The sequence below is a fragment of the Gracilinanus agilis genome, chromosome 5 (assembly GCF_016433145.1).
Source record: "Gracilinanus agilis isolate LMUSP501 chromosome 5, AgileGrace, whole genome shotgun sequence".
NCBI lineage: Eukaryota > Metazoa > Chordata > Mammalia > Didelphimorphia > Didelphidae > Gracilinanus > Gracilinanus agilis.
The window spans coordinates 168772768-168791963 of record NC_058134.1 but is presented as its reverse complement, the minus strand read 5'-3'; the positions used below and the strand labels follow the sequence as shown (position 1 = coordinate 168791963).

General features: G+C 38.0%; 1 protein-coding gene across 1 annotated transcript in view; it reads right to left on the bottom strand.

The window, feature by feature from the left end:
- Positions 1–19196, bottom strand: part of DCLRE1C (DNA cross-link repair 1C) — a 58398-nt gene that overhangs the window by 22540 nt on the left and 16662 nt on the right. Inside the window, exons 4-10 of the mRNA XM_044677908.1 lie at positions 17732–17791; positions 17027–17082; positions 15464–15565; positions 12864–12936; positions 12536–12676; positions 9896–9997; positions 5780–5916 (exon numbers count right to left, since the gene is read on the bottom strand). Coding sequence (XP_044533843.1) covers positions 5780–5916; positions 9896–9997; positions 12536–12676; positions 12864–12936; positions 15464–15565; positions 17027–17082; positions 17732–17791 — 671 coding nt within the window. The remainder of the gene's footprint in view (positions 1–5779; positions 5917–9895; positions 9998–12535; positions 12677–12863; positions 12937–15463; positions 15566–17026; positions 17083–17731; positions 17792–19196) is intronic.

Below are 19196 nucleotides of genomic sequence, written 5' to 3'. Positions count from 1 at the left end.
TTTGTTGATTGAACAATCAACTAATGCAGAATACAGCATTCTCTCACCCACTCTTGTCTTCAACCAATTCATCTATATAGGCCAAGTCAATCTTCCCTAAAGTTCCTGTTTCACATTCCCAAATGTCTGCTAAATATTTCCATTTGAGTATCTGGACTTTATTCAAATTCAGATCAAATTGAGATTTTTGCTCTTTTTTTGTTTTTGTTTAAGATATTACCATTCTCCCAGCCTCAAAACTATAGAATCATTTTTTACTTCTCCTTCACCCTCCAATTCTAATCGTCAGATCCTATCAGTCCTTCACTAGAACTTTTCTTTCTAGAATCCTGGCTTATAACAATTTGTACTTGGCAATGGTCTTCTAAAGGGTTCCAGCCTCTTCCTATTTAAATCTATCCGGGACCATCAACACCAGATAATTTCCCTAAAATGCCAGTTGTGACATGAAACTCTACATGATGGAAAATTTTTAGCATCTCCCACACTGGGTAGAAGTTTAAAAGTCCCAACAACTGGGGCCATCCACAAACTCTCCAATCTAACCTTCGAGTCTTATTTCTGCACTATTCTCCTATACGAATCTTTTGTTCTTGCTTAACTAGTGTACTCACTGTCCCCCAATCATGCCTTGTGTTTTCCTACCTCTGTACTTTTTCTCATTCCATTGCATTTTTCCTCCTCCTCTCCTGCCGGACAAATCTTAACCATTTTTTTAAGACCCATATCAAATCTCTCTGATCTCTCTTTTCTGACTATTTTATTCTGGGAGTGACATCTACTTCCTCTAAACTCCTACAACAATGATTAGCTTACATTTATTAGCTTACAGTATTTATCATATATGGCCTTCTGACATTTCTTCTCTTGCTATCTTGAAATGCTATCTTGAAAAGTCTCTGGTGGGTGTGAGTGCATGCTTACTTTTGATCCTCTCAACTAGACTGTAAGTTCCTTGAGGGCAGAGACTATGCCTGACACATCTTTTTATCTCCTAAAGTATATTTTATAGTAGGTATTCCAAAAAACTATTGACTTATTAACAGGCCAGAATGAGTATTACTCATATCAATATATAGAATTGTATTACTTTCTTTAAAAATAAGAAGAAAATAACATGTATTATTAACCCAGAAAGATCTAAGTTTTTCTTTGCCATCTCTGTATGGAACTAAAGGATTAGGGACTTCAGATATCAAACCCCTCAGTTTTATAAATGAGAAAATTGGGCAATTGACTTGCCCAAACACACAAAGTTCACATAAACTTGGAAGGAAATACAAGTTTTCTGACTCCTACTCCATTGCTTTTTTCACTATTTCATATTTTTTTTATTTTTTTTATTAGACATTTATTAATATTCGTTTTTAATCTGTTTACATACTTTATGCCCCTACTTTCCCCTTCACCCCCCACTGTCCCCCCACCCATGGCCAACGCACATTTCCACTGGTTGTACCATGTGTCCTTGTTCAGGGTCTATTTCCCATTCATGTCAGCCTCAGCCCATGCATTCAAGCAATTGTTTATCTTATATGTTTCCTCTCCTGCAGTCCTTCCTCTGAATGTGGGTAGCATCTTTACCATAAATCCCTCAGAGCTGTCTTGTGTCATTGCAGTGCTGCTGGTACTGGAGCCCATTACATTTGATTTTACCATAGTATATCAGTCTCTGTGTACAATGTTCTTCTGGCTCTGCTCCTTTCGCTCTGCTATTTGCTTCCGTTTTATGAGTGAGTTCATCCCGTTCACATTCAGAGTTACAATTGTTAGTTGTGTATTCACTGACATTTTTGTATCCTCCCCTAGACCCACTCCTTCTTATTACACTATTTTCTTTTACACCAGTGGTTTACTTTGAGCCGTTAACCCTTATCCCCTCCCTTGATTGAATTCCCTTTCTGCCCCCTCCCTTGTTTTTCCCCTCTTTTTGTTTTTTTAAAGACCAAATGAATTCCCTCCCCCTTCTTCTCCCCTCCCTTTTTTGGCCTCCCCACTCCCCTGGTCCCTTTGGTTTATCCCTTCTGACTTTCTCAGTAGGGTTAGATAGAGTTTTTTATCCAGATGGATAATAAAGTTACTCTTCCTTCTCCAGGTTGATTACACTGAGAGTAAGGTTTGATTATGCTCTCTTCCTCTCCTTCTTATGATATTATTCATCCCCTCCCCTTCCCATGCCCTCTTTGTGTGTAATAGAATATCTTATTTTTCTTATTTACTCGGATTTTTCTTGGTGTCCCCTACTATTCCCCCATCTCTTTCCCACCCCCCATGTCTTCTTAGACCATTTAGTATCCTGTCCTCTCCCTATGAATTATTCTTCTGGTCGCTATAATAGTGAATATTATAATAGTGTATAGAGTTCACTACAGAGAATTATACATAACATTTCTCCACCTAGTAATACAGATAATTAGATCTTATTTATGCCCTTAAAGAGTCAAACTTAAAAGACTATGAATTTTCTTTCTTTTCCCTCTGTTTCTTATTTACCTTTTCATCTTTCTCTTGATATTTGTGGTTGAGTGTCAAACTTTCCATTTAGTCCCGGTCTCTTTTGTGCAAAAACTTGGAATTCTTCAATTCTGTTGAATGCCCATACTTTCCCCTGAAAGTATATGGTTAATTTCGCTGGGTAGTTGATTCGTGGCTGAAGGCCCAGCTCTCTTGCCTTTCTGAATAGTGTATTCCAAGCCTTGAGGTCTTTTAGCATTGAGGCTGCCAGATCCTGTGTGATCCTTATTGGTGCTCCTTGATATTTGAATTGTCTCTTTCTGGCTTCTTGTAAGATTTTTTCTTTAACTTGAAAGCTCTTCAATTTTACTATTATATTTCTGGGTGTTGACTTTTCTGGGTCCAATGTAGAGGGTGTTCTATGGATCCTTTCAATGTCTATATTGTCCTCTTGTTGTAGAACTTCAGGGCAGTTTTGCTGAATAATTTCTTTAAGTATGGAGTCCAAGTTTCTATTAATTTCTGCCTTTTCTGGAAGACCAATGATTCTCAAGTTGTCTCTTCTAGACCGGTTTTCTTGGTCTGTCACTCTCTCATTGAGATATTTCATGTTTCCTTCTATTTTATCAGTCTTTTGACTTTGTTTTATTTGTTCTTGTTGTCTTGAGAGATCATTGGTTTCTAAATGTTCGATTCTAGCCTTTAAGGACTGGTTTTCGGCTTTAATGTTTTGGTTTTTGGCTTTAATGTTTTGGTTTTCAGCTATAATTTTTTGGTTTTCCTTTTCAATCTGGTCATTTTTGGTCTTCAGTTGACTTGTCTCACTTTCCAATTGCGAAATTCTGCCTTTTAAACTGTTATTTTCTTGCCAGATTTCTTCCATCTTCCTCAGCATTTCATTTTTAAACTCTTCCATAGCTTGTGACCAGCTTTCATTTTGGGGGGGAGGTTTGGATTTTTGTTTTCCCTCCTCTGTTGTCTGGATTTTCTCTGTGTAGAAGTTGTCGAGTGTTCCAGAGTTTCTCTTGATAGTCTTTTTCTTCTGGGCTTCCTTATTGCTGGCCATTGTTGGCCCCGCCCCTTTTCAGCTTTGTCTTTGCACTCAGGGTCTGCCTGCACCTTGCAAGCTCCCGGGGGCTCCGGTCTCCTTGTCCTCGGGGTCAGGCCTCCTGGTAGACCCCGGTCTGCCCCTCTGCCCGAGGTTCCTTCAGCAGTCTTTGGGGCTGCTTCCTCAGCCTCGCTCAGGTCCGCACGGGGTCCTCACTGGAGGTCCAAGCCTGGGCTGGAGATCTTTATTCAAACCTAGGGCACTGCCTTTGCCTGCGCAGATGCTCTTAGGGCACTGCCTTCACCCCCGAAGAAGGTAGTGAAAGTCCGTGGGCTGGAGATATTTTTTCGCACCTGAGGCGATGCCTTCAGCACTTGGGAAAGGCTGTGTTTTAGAGGCCTTTGTCCCAGCCCGAGGTGGTGCCTTCACCCACATGGACGCTTGGGGAAAGTCCGTGTGAGCCCCCAGCCACTTGGGGTCCCTTGTCTTGCAGCACACAGGTACAAGCCCCGGGGCTGCCAGTGATTATCTGGTTGCCCCAGTCCTGTTTTCACACTTGTGCGTTGGCGTTGAGCGAGGTGTGTGGTGTGGGGGGTGGGGGAGGGGCTTCTTCCTCTCGTGTTTTAGTGAGAGCTGTTTCACCCCCCTATAGCGTGGAAATGCCCCGATTCTGCGTACCTTCAATGCTGCGCCCTGTTGTGGGGTTCTTTTGTTCCTCTGGACTCGTTTTTATTTCCCCTTGAGGAGTTCTGTAAGCTTCGGTCAGGAGAGATCGAGCAGCTGCTCCTTACACTGCCGCCATCTTAACCGGAAGCCCCTGATGATCATCCTCACTATTTCATTTTTGTATCCCTCTTAAGTGCCCTCCTGTTGTAGAGGCCCATTATCAAATTTGTTCAAGCTGCTTTGAATTATTTATCTTTTTTTCCAATGTACTAACTTCCTGAAACTTGACAGGCATATTCAATTCCACTATCCAGATCACTAATAAAAGTATTAAATAATATCTAACTCAAAAACAGCTCCAATTAGAATGAGTACATGCTAACAGTCACTATTAATCATCTTTTGTGATGTCTGCTTTTACCTACAGGTAATGGTCTAGATTAGAATTTTTCAAAGCATAGTCCATTAAAACTCAAGATTCCTCCAGATCCTGCAGAGATTTAAGAAATAAAGACCAGTCATGTTGAAGACATTTATGTTTGCTCTATCCCAACATGATCTCTCTGAGACAAGGCACTTCATGTCTGGGCCTCTGTTTCTTCGAATTGAAAATGAAGAAGCTGAATGAGATTATTCTGATGGCTCCCTTCCACACCATGGGCACCATCTTTGTCTGAGTCCAACACCTATTGCAATAGTCTCTCAATCCAACAACTCTTTCAAACAAACCAAACTGTTAACTGCTGCCAGGCTGACTCTCCTAAGATGCCACTTTCATCAAGTCACTTCATAATAGCTCTAAACTTCTCTGCCTGACACTCAAGATCCTCTAGAACCTGGACACATCCTACATAGCTTGTTTTACTTCTCAACACTCAGCAACTCAAACTCTTACCTCTAGTCAGGAATTTCTACTTATTACTTCCCACAAACACTACATTTATTCCTATTTCTATTCTCTTGCTGCTCCCCATCATCTGCTATTTCTAAATTCAAGTACATCGCTAACCTCAACTCTTTTTTTTCATCCTTTTTCCATATGGCCTTTCAATGATCTTTCTATGAACTCCCACAGCACTAAACAGTTTCCTGTAAAGGAATCTCAAAATAAAACTGCACACATTAGTAAGACCATGTATTACTACAACCACCACTGCCATGACCACATTCACTGTGTTCAGTATATAAAACTATTATTGCAATATTGGCTTCTCTGTAAGAAGTCTTGATAAATCCCATTATATATTTAGGTCTATAAAAGGGGCAAAGAGCTAAAGATTCATCTTAGGCATCTACAAGTGACCTATTGGCCACTGATTATATATTCTTTTATTCTATAATTGTTTCTTGTTAAGCAGGCAAGAATTTTTTTAACCTTTAATAAAGTTATTGATTGCTCGTCATTAAAAACAAGCACAGAATTAAAGCTTAATTTAAAAAGTATTGCTTAGAAATTATAACATCTCTTTCAATTACCCTCATACTAGACTGAATTTGAAGAAAGCCAGATCAGATATTTTGAACCAAAAAAGACTTTTCTAATCAGAACATTCTTTATAACACATTGACGGTCCCACCCCCACTGCCCAATATATACCACACATGCCTTACCTCACAATTACATTTGTTTTTCTAGTTCTTTCTCCAAACCACATTGTAGATGGCTTAATACTGATCACATGTAAGGGAATTCCAGTTTTAGAAATAATTCCACATGGCAATCTGTTCCATCGAAAAAGTTCTTCTGCCTAAACAAGAAATGCCAAAGACCTAGAAAATGAGATCAGGAATCCCACGAATCTTTGACAAAAGAGATTTTTTTGCATCAACACAAAATAGAAATCTGACAATGGCACTATTTAATTTACTGTATTAAAGATGTAATTTTGACTAATTATTGAAATCATCTCTCAAATGAGGACAAATTCATGTTAAATTTTGATGTGTTAACATTTCACCTATGATTGCAAGGTATATCCTGCACTAGGAGATTTGAGTATAGTCACTCAAGAAGCATTATGTTACAATACCACTGAACTACACTGGATTAGTCAACATAAAGAATAGACCAATAATATTAGATAAGTAGAAAAGGAATAGTTTAAAGCCTCAAGAAAGAGCTACCTACAGATTCCAAAGGAGATGAGTATGTCACAAAAGGATGTGAATAAGAGGAGACCTTAAGCTAAACAGGGGCAGTAAAACTGTGAGGCTAATTTGGAAAAGTCTGGATTTATAAGAGGCCTGAGACTAAATTTAGAGAAGAGACATTTAGGTGAATTTAAGTAAAAGAACTAGAAATAAAAGAAAAGACTCATTCTGACAGTGGTTTCCATAGGGAAGAGGATTGAAAAGCACCTGAAGAAAAGGGAAGAGGTTCAAAGAGAAGGTAGCTGGTAAGACAAGGAATATAAACTGATAAAACGAGGTGGAACTGGGTACTATAAGCATGTGTATGCACACACATGCACACACACGATACTTAAGGTGTTGTCAATTGAAAAATCATTGTAAAGGTCAGAGGAAGAGAAGAGAAATGACCTAATTTTTTACTAAAAGGGTAAAACTGGTTTCTAGAGTAGAAATAAAGGGGCCCTTCTAGGGAGGTAGCCACTTCATCTTAGAGCTAGTGATGAAAAAAAAAGCACTGGGATCAGTTTGACATGCATCCTATACTAGGGGAGAGCAGATTTCAGAGTACAAGAGGACACATGGGAAGATCCTAGAAACTAGAATTCTATGCACTGCTAGGTTGAACAATAAGATGGAGCACTAGGCCTGGTGTCAGGAAGACCTGAGTCAGACACTGTAGAATTCCATTCAATAGCAAACTCTCCTGTTCATTTTAAATGGTTGAAAAAAAGTATATTAATTAAAGTTTTCAGGAATTTAGCTTAGTTTCTTTATGCCTGCTTCCTCTTCTGGAAAATGTGGATAATACTGAGCATGTCACTTAATTCCTGTCTGCCTCAGTTTGTTCCCTCAATTGTAAATGGGGATAAGATAGCACCTTCCCAGGGTAGTGGCAATCAAATGAAATATTTGTAGATAGTTCCTGTAAGGGAAGCCATGGAAGCCATGGAACGATAACAGGGTGGAGATTTCACTAGGGAAATATATCTGCTGAACTATAAATCAAGTATCCTAAAGTGAGCTCAGGTAGAAGTATATCAGAGGGGGGCAACTGGGTAGCTCAGTGGATTGAGAGCCAGGCCTAGAGACAGGAGGTCCTAGGTTCAAATCCGGCCTCAGACACTTCCCAGCTGTGTGACCCTGGGCATTGCCTACCCTTACCAATCTTCCACCTATAAGTCAATACACAGAAGTTAAGGGTTTAAAATTTAAAAAAAAGTATATCAGAGGCTTTTTATTCCTCATGTAAAATTAGGAGGACTAGAGAGAAGTAAATGTGGAAGTGTAAGAGAACGGTAAATACATCTTCTTTTTTTTTTTTTTTAAACCCTTGTACTTCGGTGTATGGTCTCATAGGTGGAAGAGTGGCAAGGGTGGGCAATGGGGGTCAAGCGACTTGCCCAGGGTCACACAGCTGGGAAGTGCTTGAGGCCAGGTTTGAACCCAGGACCTCCCGTCTCTATGCCTGACTCTCACTCCACTGAGCTACCCAGCTGCCCCCTGTAAATACATCTTCTATCTATGCTGTGCAGTGCATTTCTCCACATGTATATGGATCTCATGCCTGCTGTGATTAATAAGCATTTATTAGGCCCCTAATATATGACTAAAAGTAGACTGTATAGTACAAAATGGATGTAAATTAAATTATCCTTTAAACTGAGAATCTGTGCATTGAGAACATATATAGCAGCAAATAGGGAAACTGAAAATGCCAGCATTTAGTGACAATTAAAAACATGTTTGTATGAAGTTAAACATTTGAAAAGAAACACATGTATTATGAGATCTAAAAGGTCAAAGCAGTAAGAACTACAAGACCAGGAAGAAAAGCCCAAAAGGTCTCTTGTGAACCCAAAGTACCTTTTCTACTCAAAAAGTGATTTTTTGATATTGAAAAATTATCTCTAACTCAGGATAATGGGCAAAAAAATAATCTCTTCTTAGGTGTGTTGGTATCACAGCAAATATGACCCTGATGGCAACTTTCTAGTTGCCAGAAGTAGTACACCAAGCATGATACTTGCTCATGGTTGCATTTTGTATGAATCTAGGCTTTCCATCATCCTCTTTTTTTTCAGTCCCCTCAGTGTCACTGACTCTGAGCTTCTAACCAACAGACTCATACTAATCTACCTATTCAGATAAAAGTATAAATACAAACAAGCATTTCTGGGCTAGAGAATCTACTGTAATATTATGGGGAAGGCCACTTGGGTTTCACATGTCAAACGCTGACAAGCTATTAACAAATGTTTGGACAAACAAGACGGGTTCTTCTATTGGGCAATGATATCACTAAGTCATACATATCAATGATGCCAGATATTAAGAATAAATGAAGTTTAGGTAAACATTTTGAAATTCAAATTCATGGAATCACATTTGGCAAATGAGCAACAAACAGATCGTGAGGTGCTTTGGGAAAACAACGTAGGTTACTGTGTGGAGGAAATTATTTAGGGGATGTTGAATCCGAGTACAGACTCTAAGCCCTGGTGTCCCCTGGCATCAGCATGAGTCAGAAATTAGGGTGGGTGACAACATGGCAGAGCCAGGGTCACTGGAGGCATCCCTAGTGAAGGGGGAAGATCCAACAGAATGTCACCATGCTGACATGACATAGAAAACAAGTGGGCTGGGAGGATTCTTAAACCAAGGCAGAGAGGGTGCTGGGTCTTTTTTACTTCCGCTCTTATACAGACTGAGTCCCTGGGCTGATGCTAGACAAGGGGCAGGGCAGCATGGAGGCGACTGAGAGCTAGGCTGAAATCTGGAACCTGATCTCTCTATCCCTGCCCCCCTCTCTCTGTCTCTCTCTCTTTGTCTGTTTCTCTCTCCCTTCCTCTCTCTCTCCTTCCCTCTCCCTCTCTCCCTCCCTCCTCTCTAGAGCTGTGAATACGTAAGTGGATCATCAATATGTGCAACTCTATCAAAACTTACAATGAAAGTCTGAAGCAAAGCTCAACACTCATTTATGTGCAAGATGGGCAGTAAGAAGTATGTTAAAGCACACATCCTTCCTTTCTACTAGCAACTGGTAAACTATAAAAGTAGAAGGTGACTCATGGTCTCATTTCCAAACATGCTATTAAATGGTTTTCCTTTGCTGTTTAGGGGCATGTATTCTCCTGAGCCACCGTCTGGATGTGGAGAAGTAGTAGCTATTGTGTAAAAGCAAAATGTCAGTCCTTTTTAAATGAATAAGATGTAAAGGAAGTTCAAAAAACATCCATATCATTTTCATCATTCAAAGCATCATTTCCAAAAATGAAAAAAAAGGAAGTGCTAAACTCTTGCTTCCTTAAACTACATGATGTCATATTCTAATGCTTATTTGAATTCTTTTTTAAAACCAGTTACTATAGTGTATAAACATTTTATTGAATCTGTATGTGTAGCTTCCTACGTTATTTGGCCATTTCATTTATTCTCTTTGGCTCCCAGGTTCTTCATTTGTAAATCAAGGGGATTAGATTAGGCAATGCCCATGTTCCCTTCCACTGCTTAAATCTGCCTTAACATCTATAACATATGTATATTATATATCATATATAAAAGTGTTTTGAATAGAAAAATAAGATGGGTACATACCTGTGGGTGCCGACAGGCATGGATCTGTGTGTTACGATCTGTTGTTATATGGTGAAGGATATCAGGCATGTTTTTAAACATATCTAATTTGTTCACATGAACCTAAGGAAAACAATAAAATCTGAATGAAGGTTAAGTTCTTTGAAATTTTCTTATGCTATGGTAACTCAATTTTCAGTGGTTTGGAGACTAATCAGTTCCTCCATTCAGGTCTTGCTTTGCTGCCTCACAGTGGCACAGAGGTGACGCTGGGCCTTTCAAAGGTTTTGGACAATGAAGCGGAAGCTGACAGGCTTTGAGTCTAGGCTTGAGGACAGAACGCAAGCTTCTGTCTGAGGAGCAGCCCAGCTAGCTAAGCTGAGAGCAGCTCCTTTCAAGCTTAACCTCAGGATGATTTCTTTTTTAGCTACAGCAATACCGAAAGACCATCTATGATGATACAGAGGAGGAGCTGCTGATCTTCACCTGTGGAGAGAAGACCCACACAAACACAGAAACATACTTCACTATGATTAATTAGTTGATTAGCCTCTTCCTTTTGCTTGATGCCGATCTTTTAACCAATTCACTGGCTCATACACTTAAGGCTGCTAAATGATACATCTTTTCATGGGATCATACTATGCAGATGAGGACTAAGAGCCAGAGAATTTAAGTGACTTGTCTAAGAAGATACAACTACTAAGTAGCTGAGCTGGACTGAAATCCAGGACTGCTGATCTCAAATCCATTGTCCTGTTGCTTATAAAATGCCTGATAAAAAATGATGGGACTGAATAATCCCTAGGTCACTTTCAGCTCAAAAAATCCTGACTCTGTAAGTTATTAAAAACACACACACACACACACACACACACACACACACACACACACACACACACACACAGATACTCAGGAAAGTTTGGTTACTATATATGAGGTTCTGGATTACAGTGTCTGGTGGAGCTATTCTTGGTATCCTTGACCTTCATTAAATGAACAGCAGGAACAGCTCATAGTGACCTTCAGGTCTTACAAAGTATTTCACATACTTAACGCATTTGGTCCTGATGACTACCCTGTGAGGTACATTCTTTATCATTATAAATACCCATTTTACAGATTTTTTTAAAATGAGCTCACTCAGATCATAGATCATACAACTAGTGAGTGACAAAACCAGAATTAGACCTGGATCTCGGGGCTCAATGAGGCTGAGTGATTTTTCCACTGCCTATACTTGAAAAGAAAGACTGTTTTGCCAATATCTTGTATGTTTAAGGATTGGAACAAGCCACATGAAGATCAGTATGGTATAGTGTAAAGAGCATTGTACTAATAAGAGAAGCAGGTTCTAACCAATCGACCAACCAACATGTATTTATTTAGCTCCTACTATGTGCCAAGTAGTGTGCTAGTCATTGGAGACAAAGACAAAAATGAAGCAATCCCTGCCCTGAAGGCAGTTACATTCTACTGAAGAATATACACTTAAGTATATACAAAATGAGTAAAAAAAAAATCCTGCATGCATCGTTTGGACACAGTGGTTTGCACAGGTCTGGAATTCTACTGCTTACAACATAAGACTTCTTGACATTTTGGTTAGTTTTGCTATGACCTTTCTTTATTCTTTGGTTTGAAGGTTCATTCTCTTGGAAGGGAAGAGGAAAGAATACATGGGAAAATATAAATGATGTTAAAACAAAAAATATTAATAAAAATATACTAAAAAGAAAATTATGACAATCACTATAGGGGAAAGAAATATTCAAATATTATTTAAGGTTTAAAATATTAACTAATTAATAAGACAAAAAATTACAACCTAGTTTCCAAGCAATTCAAAGCATTTTATGAACCTCCCAACATCAAAATTACTTAGAATCAGGGCACTAGGTGGCTCGCTGGATGGAGAACAAGGTCTGGAGATGGCAGGTTTGGGGTTCAAATTTGACCTCAGACATTTCCTAGTTAGGTGACCTGGGGCAAGTCACTTATCCCCCACTGTCCAGCCCTTATTGCTCATCTGCTTTAGAACCAATACTTAATATTGATTCTAAGATGGAAAGTAAGGATTTGTTTTTAATTTCTTAGAATCACAGAGTCAAAGTAGGAGTTGAAGAGGATCATCTAATCCCAAATCTTTATTTTAATCATTCATTTATTCATTTACATTATGAAAATTTTGTAACTATTCCTGGACCTGGAGGCAGTTAAGACCCAAGTTCAAATCCAGCTTCAGACAGTTTTTAGCTATGTGACCCTGGGCAAGTTACTTACTTTGCATCAGTTTCCTCAAGAAACCTATAAACTAGTAAATGAGCTTACTTTAAAATGAAAAACAAAATTACATAATTTTATATATAGCTAAGAAATAATTTAGAGATGATTTCATCCCCTCCTTCCATTTTACAGATTCTGTTAGAAAACTAAGGCCACAAGGAAGAAACTACTTGCTGAAGATCTTGTAATGCAGGGTCCAGACTATTAATCTAGTTGGATACATTCTACCATACATAGACACGAGGGAAAATTGTGCCTTTCCCTCATCAGGATAAAGTAAATTCCATTTCAAAAATTCCGCTAATCTCTGCTCTAAAGACTTTTTGAATGGATTCATCATTTTCAGGTTTCTTTTTATTATAACTGACAAAGTACCTGGGTTCCAAATTCTTCACTGAGATTGGTGAATAAATATTCATATCCGTAGGCCGCTTTGCAGTTCAGCCACACAACATGATATGGACTCAGAGTGATCCAACTTCGTACCAATTCTAATATTCCCCTTAAACACTCCACCTAGATTAGAAATTTTAAAGAGTTATTCAATAAGTAATAGAAAAACTAATTCTCATGATCTTTCCCAGAACAAAAGAAGAAAAAAATTTTTAATTATTAGTCAGTGTTTGAAGACCACAGCATAGTAGGTCAGTCCCAATTATGAGACTTCTTCTCCTACGAAACATCTTTCTAAATATATACTTACCCGACTTGGAATCTGGTAAAATTTTGGATCGAAGAAAGTGGTGTCTAAATACACACTCTGGATGTCTTTCACTCTGAAATAAAATTAAAATTTTGTTTTATCGCCTAATCTGATTTTATAAAACACTAGCAGAGGCTATACAAAGTGTTTCTCTACAAACTGGAACATGGTAGCACAGCACTTCTCAGTATCATTTTTAATGATGACTGAAACCATTTATGGACCCACCACAAATTACTTCCCCTGATATAATACATTTTAACCATGCAGAACTACTGCATGTTAGGAAACTACTATGGTTAGATAAGACATGGTTTTTCACACACACACACACACACACACACACACACACACACACACACACAGAGAGAGAGAGAGAGAGAGAGAGAGAGAGAGAGAGAGAGAGAGCTTAGTTTCCTAGGGGGATATTACATATACCCAAATAATTATATAGGCTATAACAGCTTTGGCTGACATGGGAAAGGATAACATTTTCCAGGATACCTAGGCTCAGAGCATGAACTTTTACTGAAAGAGAATAAGAAACTATATGAATACAACTACACAATACTGTTTAGAGAAATAAAAATGGATCTGAATAACCAAAGAAACATTTTTCGTGGTTGGGTTATGACAATACAATAAAAATGGCCAATACTACATAAGTGATTCAGTGCCATATCAAACTACTGAAGAAATACATGATAAAGCTAAAATACTCAAATTCATCCAATGGATGAAAAAGGTCAAGAATCAAAAAAGAAATAATGAAAAAAAGTAGAAAGGAAGGGGGTCTAATGGTAACAGATCTCGAAATAATCTGCAAAGCAGTGATCATCAAACCTACTTGGAATTGGTTAAAAAAATGAAGTTGATCAGTAAACTAGATTAGGTACACAAAATCCAGAAGCAAACAAATATATCAGTGTTTAATAAGAGCAAATGCCCAAACGACTGGGTATTCAAAACTCTCACTATTCAACTCACTAGAATTAAAACTGAAAGACCCCTAACGAGTATTAGAGAAGGTTATGGCAAGCATCTGGTCTAGATAATAATAGCTGTGTGACTCTGGGAAATTCATTTCACCTCTGTTTGCCTTAGTTTCCACATCATAAAGTGGGGATAATACTTACTTACCTCAGAGGATTATTGTGAAGATCAAATAAGGTATTTGTAAAGTGCCCAGTGCATGGCACATAGGAGGCAAGAAATTATTAATTATCCTCTTCTTGCATAGCTTCCCCTACGTCCACCAATCACAAAGAATTACAAAGGAAGGGCTTTTTAAGGGATGTCAGAGAGAGACATGATTGGAACACACAGGTCAATCACGTAGCAAGAATGAAGGGTGATTGATTGACATTCTTAACATTTCATTGATATCCATCTAATTCCAAAAGATGAAGAAGGCCCCTCTTGCCAGGAGTGAGTAGGCCCTTGGGAAGTGTAAGGTTCAGGCTGCACAGGTAAATTTTATCCTTTCTCCTTACATAAAACTTCTTCTTCTGCTCCTTTCAGCAAGAAAACTGGGACAACAGCTTACAGAAGGACTGAGAGAAGGAAAGACATGGATGGCAGAGGCACAGGCTGAGAGGGAACTGCCAAAAGAGGCACTCACAAAACAAGGTCAGATCCATTGTGGTCTCTGCTCCAAGTCCCTGATTCTCATACAACCTGCAATGCAATATGGTGTTTCTTTTCTTCTTTTCTCTACATCTTGAAAAAAACTTTTGGAAGGATACCTTAATTTGTGATTTGTATATTTCTTTCCTGAATCTGAAGGTCTCCCAGCTTTTTTCTTAAAATGAGTTACCATAAAGAATCAAAGAGTCAGAGAGTTAGAGCTTTAAGGGACCTAGAAGCCATCAAGTCAAATCCTTTTTATTTTACAGATGAGGAAACTGAAGCAGACATAGGTTAAGTGACTTGTTCAGAGTCATAAAGTCAAAAAGTATTTGAAGAGAGATTTAAATCCAGGTCTTCCTGACTCCATACAGTCTCTTAGGAAATGTTCATAAGTTTTGAGATCACATTATTTATTGAACTTGGAAGCTAAAGTTTTTTTAAAGCAATACTATCATTATTTGAGATTTTATCAAGTACCTTTCCTGAGAATACAGGAAGAACTTTTTTAAGCCTTACTTTTCTGTCTTAATAACAAATCTAAGACAGAAGGGTAACCAAGGGCTAGGCAAATAGGGTTAAGTGACTTGCCCAGGGTAACACAGCTATGAAGTGTCTGAGGCCCAATCTGAACCCAGGTACTCCCAACATAGAGGCCTGGCTCTCTATACCCACTGTGCCACATAACTGTCCCTGAAAGAACATTTTAAAGATTTTATAAATTTGAGGAAAAGTTTTTCCCCTAAGTCACTCACTAGCTACTATCAACCCTTAAAGGAAAAGAATAAGGAGTAATTTCTGAAAACCATGGGTTAAAATGAATATTATTGTGATTGTCCTAAGAATCAATCCATGGAAAAAAGTCGAAAATGCAGAAAAAGGAAAAAGAGAGTCCTCAGAGCATAAAAGCATCACACCCAAGTGAATTTTTATGGAAGAGCCCTATGTTTAACAGCTATAATAAATGGCAATACCTGCTCCCAGAGTGTAAGAATTCCATTCTGGCTGCTTCTCCTATAGCTAATCGAAAGTCTCCTGTGTACAAAACCGTTCCATTGTTCCCCTGAAACAAAAACCTACAAAGGAAACAGACTTCAACAATTTCTGTAACTCAAAAGAAATATTAATGAAGACCTGATGCCAAATAATGCGACAAATACTCCTGACTTTCAATTACTAAAAGAAGGCAGTGATGATATAAACTTTGATGGATATAAAAGAATAAATGTGACTAAAAACTCATTTAAAGTACTTTTCCTCACAGCTCTGGGAGGTAGGTAATACAAATATGTCCCACATTTTTTTTAAACCCTTATCTTCTCTCTTAGAATCAATACTATGTAATGGTTCTAAGGCAGAAGAAGAGTGGTAAGGGCTAGGCAATAGGGATTAAGTGACTTGCCCAGGGTCACACAGCTAGGAAGTGTCTGAGGCCAGATCTGAACCTAGGACCTCCTGTCTCTGGGCCTGACTCTCACTCCACTGAGCTACCCAGCTGCCCCCTATATGTCCTACATTTTGACAGCTCAGGAAAACAGATTTAGGAAGTTCAAGTGAAAAAGTTGAAGTGACTTGCCCATGGTTACACCATTAATGTTAATGATTTTAAGTGTTACCTCTGTTGTTAAAAAATAATGGAATTCCACACCAATGCAACTACCAACAATTTGGAAATTGGTCTTGATCAAGGACACATGACAAAACTAGTGGAAATGCGCATCGGCCATGGGTTGAAGGGGAAAGGTGGAGCATGAATCATGTAACCATGTTAAAAATGAATATTAATAAATGTTAAAAAAAATATATCCTCAAAACAGAAAAAAAAAATAATAGAATTGACAAAAAATAATAGAATTGAATAATATTTAGTGTATATTTGTCCCTCTAATCTGAAACATCTGAAAAACTTGCATTTTACTGATGCACTTACTGCTCATGGAAAGAAAATTCCATATGATAAAACACTAACTGGAAAGATTAGTAATAAGAACTGCTATGCCAACAAAGTCCTATTATAGCTACTTTGGCCAGTCATTTCATCAGAAAAAAACTGAGGCAGAAGAAATCTCAGTAAAACAATTTAAACTTTCAGGGACATAGGTAGTTCCTATTCTTAAGACTTAAAAAAAAAAAAAAAAAAGACTGCTACAAAGGGGGATAAGAGTAAAATATGGCCCCTTTCTAAAAATATACGTATTTTTAATCTTTACCTTCTATTTTAAAATTGATACTAAGTATTGGTTCCAAGGCAGAAGAGCAGTAAGGGACAGACAATGGAGGTTAAGTGACTTGCCCAGGATCACAACACTGGAAAGTGTCTGAGGCCAGATTTGAACCCAGGACCTCCCATCTCTAGGTCTGGCTCTCAATCCACTGAGCCACCTAACTACCCCTTCAGAATAATGTTTTTAAATGCATAAAATAAAATACAAAGGAGTACAAAGGAAACTGATTATACTGACATATAGTTATTGAAATATTAGAAAACAAGTTCATGGATCCCAAGTTAAGAACCCCTGAGATAGAGGATCTCTTACATAACTGAACCTGGGCAGTGACCAGCTGGTAAAAGAGTTACAACAACCTCTTCCTTCTGAAATTTAAAACAAAGAAGAAAAACATTAGGTCCAGGTTAAATTTAAGTGTTGCTCAAATGCCTCAAGAATAGAATCTGTCAGAATTGTTAACTGACAGACTTCTTTGCAGAGGTGGGAAACTACAAGTGTAAAAAACTGCATATACTGTCAGGTTCAGCTGATGTGTTAATTAGTTTAAATTAACTGTTTTTCCCTGTTTCTTTTTATTCTTTGTTCAAAGAGATTTTTGTTGAAGAGTTTGTAGAGAAATATGCTTAGAAATAAAGATATGTAAAAACAAAAGACATCAGTAAAAAAAAATTTGTAAGAGTCTGAATGTCTTGGTTCCATTGTCATCAGTGATAAAAATAGTCTATTGTAGAAATCCTAAGAGATCGATTCCATTTTTCAACTGTTCTGGCTTCTATTTATTGTACACACTAAAATTCTGTGAATAGACATGTAATACTAACGAGCTCCAATTTTCACCTAAACAATGATGATTTTTAAAACTTCAAGTCTATCAGATTTGTTCAACTGGATAGGGGAAATATGGTCAAGGAAAGCTTTGCTACAAAGCAAATCAAGTAATCAAACTCAATCAACAACCAACAAAAAGAACTTGATTATTAATTTTAGAATAGAATATTAAAGATATTTGCTTACCTCACCAGATGCTTCATCGATGAGAGAAATCTGGGTTGGAGTTTCAATTTCTAGAGCAATCTATTGAAACAAAAGGAGATATTATTGGTGTATTATTTCATATTTCTTCATGGCTCTTAATAATTTTATGTTTTATGTATCTCAAACACTTAAGTGATGCGAGGAAGAATCTCAAGTCCTAGAAAATGAATACAAAATGTTTTTACGTATGCCACAATATCAGGAAGACATATTATACAAAAAGTAGAAAAATGAAGTTGACTACTTTGCAGTTCAGTTGAATATATGCATTAAAAAGGCAGAATTAGTCTAAGTTTCTAGATGTACCAAGCATACACTAAGCTGTCATCATAATGGCTACAACATATATATGTACTCAGTGTATCTGTACAAAGGTATCATTTACTTTTGCCTTACAGATATTGTACAGAAAGGCCCTACACAGACTCCTTCATACAATTCTCAGAAAGGAGAAAAATTGTGAACATCTATCATCAAATGTGAAGGAGGAGTATCTCTATCATTATCTTCAGTGAAGCTCTAGAAGGCCACAATTGTTCAAAAGCAAGAGAGAGTTACGTTTTCTACGTCATTAGGAAAAGAATTAAATTACATGTATTTTTTTTAATAGCCTTTACCTTCTGTCTTAAAATCAGTACTGTGTATTGGTTCTAAGGCAGAAAAGTAGTAAGGGCTGGGCATTGGAGTTAAGTGACTTGCCCAGGGTGTAATAGGGAAATAGGCTTTAAGAGTGGGAGAACAGATTTAGCAGGCTCTCCTACTCTTAAAGTCTATTTCCCTATAACAAGGGTCACACAGCTAGGAATTGTCTCTGATCAGATTTGAAACCAGGACCTCCTGTCTCTGGGCCTGGCTCTCAATCCACTGAGCTACCCAGCTGCCCCCAATTACATGTATTTTTAAAATTCACATTGATGGGACTGGAAATACAAGGTGAAAAGACAAGATGGTCTAGCCACATTTCACAATATTCCCAACCCCCTTTTGATCTAGGCCCCAGGAAAAATCCCAGAACTAATTTAGACTTCAAGATCAAGACTACTTTCTTTTTTTTTTCAAACATTTATTAATATTCATTTTTAACATGGTTACATGATTCATGCTCCTCCTTTCCCCTTCGCCCCCCGCACTCCCCCTACCCATGGCCAATGCACATTTCCACTAGTTTTGTCATGTGTCCTTGATCAAGACCAATTTCCAAATTATTGGTAGTTGCATTGGTAGTTTCGAGTCCACACCCTCAATCATGTCCACCCCGACCCATGCGATCAAGCAGTTGTTTTTCTTATATGTTTCCTCTCCTGCAGTCCTTCCTCTGAATGTGGGTAGCATTCTTTACCATAAATCCCTCAGAATTGTCCTGGGTCATTGTATTGCTGCTGGTACAGAGGTCCATTACATTCAATTTTACCACAGTATATCAGTCTCTGTGTACAATGTTCTT